Source organism: Tamandua tetradactyla, chromosome 5 (assembly GCF_023851605.1).
Source record: "Tamandua tetradactyla isolate mTamTet1 chromosome 5, mTamTet1.pri, whole genome shotgun sequence".
Taxonomy (NCBI): Eukaryota; Metazoa; Chordata; class Mammalia; order Pilosa; family Myrmecophagidae; genus Tamandua; species Tamandua tetradactyla.
In genome coordinates, this window is record NC_135331.1 from 107,121,501 (window position 1) to 107,129,156 (window position 7,656).

The following is a 7,656-nucleotide window of genomic DNA, read 5'->3' on the forward strand; positions in this document are numbered from 1 at the left end:
TGGTAAGTACATGAGAATGAGTTTTATTTATATTGTACGTAGAAATTATATACTTTCTTTGTATATATGATATATTGCACAAATACACATGCAATTTAAAGTGGTTTTCTCTAGGAAGTCTTAGATGAAATTAAATGTCATTCAATTTCACCTTGATAGAAATATTTTGTGACATTTAAAATCTGATTTTATCAACTAGAACATTTACTTTTCTAAAGAAAACAAAATTCTTGGATCAACTTTCCAACCTTTGTTACAAACAATTCACTTTCCTTTATGGGCCTTATATGGTCTTACTTTCCTGGTGACTTTGCATAATTTAAAAATTATTACCAGTAAAGTGCAACAATAGCTGTTATTCATTGAGAGCACATAGTGAGACAAGAGCTGTTCTAAACACTTAGTGTATTAACTTATTTAATCCTCTCAACAACTCCATGATTAGATAATATTGTCATCCCCATTTTAAATACAATTAAAATACAGAGGTACGCAGAGGCCGTTGAGGCACATAGATGTTACACATCTTTCCCATGATAACATGGCAAGTGTGAGTGGATCTTGGGTACTTGTAGGTTACAAGTCTTGCCCATGATAATATAACAAGTAACTAGCTGTATTAGTTAGGGTTCTCTAGAGAAACAGAATCAACAGGGAACACTTGCAAATATAAAATTTATGAAAGCGTCTCACGTGACCGTAGGAATGCAGAGTCCAAAATCCACAGGGCAGGCTGCGAAGCCGATGACTCCGATGGATGGTCTGGATGAACTCCACAGGAGAGGCTCACCAGCCACAGCAGGAATGGAACCTGTCTCCTCTGAGTCTTCCTTAAAAGGCTTCCCATGATTGGATTTAGCATCACTAATTGCAGAAGACACTCCCTTTTGACTGATTACAAATGGAATCAGCTGTGGATGTAGCTGACGTGATCATGACCTAATCCTATGAAATGTCCTCATTGCAACAGACAGGCCAGCGCTTGCCCAATCAGATGAACAGGTACCACAACTTGGCCAAGTTGACACCTGTCCCTAACCATGACAGTCCACCCCTTGTCAACTTGATATATATATATATATCACCTTAGACCATACTTAATTTCCAAATGAAAACAAATAAGCACACATTTTTTCTTTTACCTGACACTACTCAACTGTCCTGCATATAACTGGAAACACATTAAATCTCTCCAGAATAGCGTGCAAATCCTTGGGCAACATTCATCCTTAAACTTGATATCTTACAACTTAAATAGTATAACACAAACGAAACAGCATTACAGTCCTTGTTTCTGTAACTGATCACGTGGTCGAAGTTCATATTTATCACTACCTTCTTCCACTACCCATTCCATGTTCCCTTTCCCCTCAGCAAGCACTTCAGCTGGCCGTGGTTCTTTGCCTGGTGGGGTGACCCAAACCTTCATTCCTGAAGTCTCAGAGCCATTAGTGGTCCTGCCTGGATTGTGTTGTTGCAGTTTTCCATTGATTTTAATCACAGGGCATGGTAGTACTAATAGACGCCCCAGGGGATCTCCTATATTCCAAGAAAACTCTTCTTTCCCTCCATTATGTAGTTGCAGTCCTACTTCCTTCTGATAGTCAGGGTCAATTACCCCAGACAATAATGTAATCCCCTTCTTGGTGTGTTGATCCAGAGGTGTAAGTAGCCCAAAGTGGCCAGGTGGCAATCTTAACTTCCAGTTCAGTGGTATCACTGTTGTTTCTCCTGGAGAAAGCACACCCCGTTTTGGAACTAAAACCTGTAGACCAGCAGAACTCAGGGTAGCAGGGACAGGAAGCAAAAATTTTCCTAGTGGATCACTAGGAGTAATAGTGAGTGGCACCACACCCATTTCCACCCCTTGGTTCCTGGACCCATGGATCCTGGCTATGGGAGAAACAGCACCATAGAGTGGACACTGATTCAGAGCATACACAGCTTCCTGGAGAACGTTACCCCAGCCTTTCAAGTTTTTGCCACCTAGTTGGCACCGTAATTGAGTTTTCAAAAGGCCATTCCACCGTTCTATCAATCCAGCTGCTTCTGGATGATGGGGAACATGGTAAGACCAGAGAATTCCATGAGCATGTGCCCATTCCTGCACTTCATTTGCTGTGAAGTGTGTTCCTTGATCCGAAGCAATGCTATGTGGAATACCATGACGATGGATAAGGCATTCTGTAAGCCCACGGATAGTAGTTTTGGCAGAAGCATTGCGTGCAGGGAAAGCAAACCCATATCCAGAGTATGTGTCTATTCCAGTTAGAACAAATCGCTGCCCCTTCCATGAAGGGAGTGGTCCAATGTAATCAACCTGCCACCATGTAGCTGGCTGGTCACCTCGGGGAATGGTGCCATATCGGGGGTTGAGTGTGGGTCTCTGCTGCTGGCAGATTGGGCACTCAGCAGTGGCTATAGCCAGGTCAGCCTTGGTGAGTGGAAGTCCATGTTGCTGAGCCCATGCATAACCTCCATCCCTACCACCATGACCACTTTGTTCATGAGCCCATTGGGCAATAACAGGAGTTGCTGGGGAAAGAGGCTGACTGGTATCCATAGAACGGGTCATCTTATCCACTTGATTATTAAAATCTTCCTCTGCTGAAGTCACCCTCTGGTGCGCATTCACATGGGACACAAATATCTTCATGTTTTTAGCCCACTCAGAAAGGTCTATCCACATACTTCTTCCCCAGACCTCTTTGTCACCAATTTTCCAATTATGGTCTTTCCAAGTCCCTGACCATCCAGCCAAACCATTAGCAACAGCCCATGAGTCAGTATACAAACGCACCTCTGGCCAGTTTTCCTTCCAAGCAAAATGAACAACCAGGTGCACTGCTCGAAGTTCTGCCCACTGAGAGGATTTCCCCTCACCACTGTCCTTCAAGGACACCCCAGAAAGGGGTTGTAATGCTGCAGCTGTCCACTTTCGGGTAGTACCTGCATATCGTGCTGAACCATCTGTAAACCAGGCCTGAGTTTTCTCTTCCTCAGTCAATTCACTGTAAGGAACTCCCCTTTGGCTGATTACAAATGGAATCAGCTGTGGATGTAGCTGACGTGATCATGACCTAATCCTATGAAATGTCCTCATTGCAACAGACAGGCCAGCGCTTGCCCAATCAGATGAACAGGTACCACAACTTGGCCAAGTTGACACCTGTCCTTAACCATGACACTAGCACACCATAACTAGCAACAAATTTGAAAAAGAATTCTTTTTGTGACTCTAATGCAAGGATGTTCATTTTTTATCTATTCTTTTTATCTTTATCATTGCATAAACAGATTTGACATAGTTGTGAATATCTTATATATTTTACTTTCTACTCATCTCTTGCATATTTTTGTTATTAAATAGATTTTTATTTTAAAATAATTGGATTCATAAGCAATTTTAAGAAAAATACAGAGAATCTACATATTCTTTATCTAATTTCCACCAGTGAAAACATTTTGCAAAACTATCCTACACCACAGTCAGGATATTGGCATTGATAGAGTCAAGATACAGAACATTTACATCAGCACAAGGATCGCTCATGTTGCCATTTTATAGCTACTTGCATTTCCCTCCCTCTGCCTCTGGACTGGCCTTACTCCTGACAATCAGTCATCTGCCCTGCATTTCTATAGTGTTGTCATTTCAAGAATACTATATAATTGGGATAATATAGTTATGTAGCCTGCTGTAATTGGCTTTTTTCATTCAGCATAATTCTCTGTAGTGTCATCCAGATTGCTGCATATATCAATAGTTCAATCATGTTTTACTGGTAAATAGTAATCAATGGAAGAATGTATCATAGTTCATTTAACCATTTATCTATTTATCTAGGCTATTATCAGTAGTTGCTATAAACATCTGTGTACAGGTTACCCAAGTGTATTATTGTTAAGTTGTATGGCATGTTTAGATTTTTAAGAAATTGCCAGACAACTTTCCAGGGTGATTGACTATTTTACATTCTCACTAGCAGTGTATATGAGTGATCAGTTTCTCCACATCCTCACCAGCACTTTGTATTGTTACTATTATTTCTTTTAATTTCAGCCATTCTGATAGTGTGTAGTGATATTTTATTATAGTTTTAATTTCATATCTCTAATGGTTAATGATATTCATCAACCTCCTATATATTTATTTGCCTTCTATATCATCTCTTCAGCACAAATAAAAGTCTCTTCTTGCCTGTTGTCCATTTTCTAATTGGACTGTTTGATTGTTTACTTTGAATTCTGAGAGTTTTGATAGCTGGATAGATAGAAAATACTCAACACAATCCTTTAGCTGGAAAATGCTTAGTATTGTCTTCAGTAGTTAGAAAACTGTTTATTATGATCACTTCACTCAAGCAGCTTTGAATTATTTAAAGCATAAAAGCCCTATTGAAATATCTTGCTGTTGTCCTAAGCTCAACAAAAAATTTACTCTCTGTTTCAAGAAACCCTCCCAGCACAGCCAGCAGGACTATGCAAGGAAATTACCATCTGGTCTGATAACCAGCACTTTGAAAAGCAAGTCTGAGTGAGGGAAGGATTTCTAAGGACAGGCTGACCAAACAGCTTTTACTCTTCTATTTTTTTTTTCTTCTGCTACAAAGACCATTTCTTTGTCTGTTTGGGTTTATAAAAGCCAAAATCACCCTTCTCACTCAGAAATGGGCTGGAAAGATTTTTTTTTCCTCCAGTTACTTGTTGATGCATCTTCAATAAACTCACATTCTAACCAAAGCAAAGAGACTTATTTCGCTGTTTGATATGCAGTCAGGTGTGCCTAACTATTAAAGACCATGTTTTATGATGGTAACAGTTCTTTATATATTCTAGACACTAGTTCTTTCTTTGATATGAGGTTTTTAAATGTTTTATCCCAATCTATATCTTGATTTTCATGCCTTTGGCATGGTCTCTTACATAGTAAAGTTTAAATTTTGATGTAGTTCAGTTTACCAAATTTTGCTTTTATGGATCATGCTTTTGATGTTATGTCTAAGAACTCTTTGCCTACTCCTTGATTCAGGAGATTTTCTCCTGTTGTTTCCCCCAAAGTATAGGTTTTTTTTTTATTTTACATTTAGGTCCATGACATTCAAAATAGATCAACAATATAAATGTAAGAGCTAAAACTATAAAATTATTGAACAAATGCTTAGGGGTGAATCTTCATGACCTCAGATTTGACAATGGGTTCTTAAATACATCATCAAAAGCACAAACTGCAAAAGAAAATAGATAAATTGGATTTCATCAAAATTAAAAATTTTTGTACTCAGAAGACAGCTATTATGAAAGTGAAAAGACGACACACAGAATGGGGAAAATAACTGAAAATTATATTTCTGTTAAGGAACATACAAAAAAACTTAACATATGAAAAACTTCATGCAACTCAATAATAAAAGGACGAATAATGCAATAAAAAATAGTCAAAGACAAAAATGTCTGAAGAGACATTTCACCCCCCAAAAAAATACATGCAAGAGCCAATAAGCACATGAAAATATGTTAGATATCATTAACCATCAGAAAAATGCAAACCACAATTACAATGGCATAGCACTCCACAACCACTAGGATGGGTTGAATAAAAAAGTTGGATAATAACAAGTGTTGACAAAAATGTGGAGAAACTGGAACCCTCATACACTGAATGTAAAATGGTTCGGCCAACTGAGGAATCAGTCTGGAGTTCCTCGAATGCATAAACATAGAGTTACCATATGACTCAGGAATTACACTCTTAGGAGAAATGAAAAGGTGTGTCCACACAAAACTGTACACAGACATTTATAGAATTTTGGGTATTATGTTATGTGATTCTGGATATTATTTAAACCATTTCTGTTGGGTGTTTTTAGGTATTCTTGCTCCCCACTAAGCCTCTACTGATCCCACACTGGTTTTCAGTCTTGTTACTCTCCCCCACGGGTCCACTGACACAGTAGTGGGTCAAGTCATTTCAGGCTTTTTACATATGTCATTTGTATAAAAATTGATATTCTAATTGCCATTACTTGTGTATTTTTATGAAGTCTGATTCCTAAGAACATTATACTTTATACCACACTTTAACATGAGCCCAAGGCTGTGAAGATCTGGTTCAAATCTCTGCTCTTGCACACTGCAGAAACACAATACTCATATGAATGCATGCACATTATCCTGGGGCAAGGCATTTAAATTCCTTATCTTTAAAAAATGAAATAACAATCATTTCATTTGTGCTCAGAAGACAGCTATCATGAAAGTGAAAAGACGACACACAGAATGGGGAAAATAACTGCAAATTATATTTCTGTTAAGGAACATACAGAATATTGAAAGTTATTTCTTTAAATAATCCAACCCTAAATGTCAGTAGTATTGAGGAAACCCTGGGCTAGTAGAACTTCACATATCCACAGGTGGTTCTGAATTAGGATTGACAGCATCCTTCTACCAGGGTGGTACACTGCTAGATGTCATCCAAAAACTGATAGAGGCAGTGAAAAGAGGGACAAGGCCTCCCCCTCACCTTTGCTGCTCTTATAAAGTCCATCTGAAAGTGAGACCATGGGCACTTTATTTACCCGTTGTGGCAGAGCTATCATCCTCCTGTTCTTTCCCATTATCAACAGAGGACGCAGCACCTCCTCCCTATTTTGTACTTTGGATTCGATTCAGTCATTTCTCGCTCACGTATTTGGTCTTTCTTTGGAGAGAAAATGGATATGCTGGTGTAATTTTACAGTTCGGTTAGGCAAGAGGACAGGTCTAGTATTAATTGATGCATACTGGCCAACCAAAGTTATATTCAAACACTGTTTTTGCTGGTCCTCTTCAAGATTCTTTTATCTCTCAATGATTTTATGAAGCTGCCTAAAAATATTTTTCTTCACTACACAAATACAAATTTTATTATTTATATTATTAAATATAATTAATTTTTAAATGGTGCTATTAGAGGTACCATAGTGAAGTATTCTCCTTCCTCCATTTCTATCAAGTCTGTTTTGGAATTCTGTTCTTATTTGCTGTTAACTTGCTGATGAAGGGTTATTTCAGGTTGTCAGTCTTCAAATTGAGAAGTATTTTCGAAAGTCTTGATCTAGTTCTTTGACTTGTCATTTGCCTCATATGCCAAAAAAAAAAAAAAATTATTTGACTGACACTAATCAAATTGTGGAATTTCCAAAGCATTATAATTATTGAAAGATAGAAAATGTTTAAATGAAAAAATCATAGGAGCCTTTTTGACATCTGTTCAGCAGACTGAGCTTCCAAGTTACCTAAACTTTCAGAGCACCTGGGATGTTCTGTCACCCCCTCCTCCCTTACATAAGTGGCTTGATGAACCTAGTACATCTTTAACCACTCTTTCACTTTCCACTTTAGATTTTTCAAAAAAAAAAAATACCGCCTCCACTTTAGATTTTTCAGTTTGATGAGTCAACATCCAACACTAAGGAACAGGAACTGCAGTTAGCAATACTGCTTACATAGGCAGGCAGTGACTTGAGCTGAAAGCTTGATGAACAGCCCTAGAAGTGGAAATACTTTTATGCATTACTAAGAAAGGGGAAGAAAAACTTAAGAGCAGATATTAAAAGGTAACTTTTAAAATATCCAAATTAAAAAAAAATAGCTATAATGTAATAATTTTGA

At 37.9% G+C, this 7,656-nt stretch overlaps 1 protein-coding gene across 1 annotated transcript; it reads right to left on the bottom strand.

Annotated features, from left to right (window-relative positions):
* Positions 1 to 1,279: 1,279 nt before the first annotated feature.
* LOC143683269 (uncharacterized) lies at positions 1,280 to 3,553 on the bottom strand. Its single transcript, XM_077159421.1, has 2 exons — positions 3,483 to 3,553; positions 1,280 to 3,032 (listed from the first exon to the last, which is right to left on the bottom strand). The coding sequence occupies exons 1-2, from the start codon at positions 3,551 to 3,553 to the stop codon at positions 1,280 to 1,282; spliced, it is 1,824 nt and encodes a 607-aa protein (XP_077015536.1).
* Between the last annotated feature and the right edge of the window lie 4,103 nt (positions 3,554 to 7,656).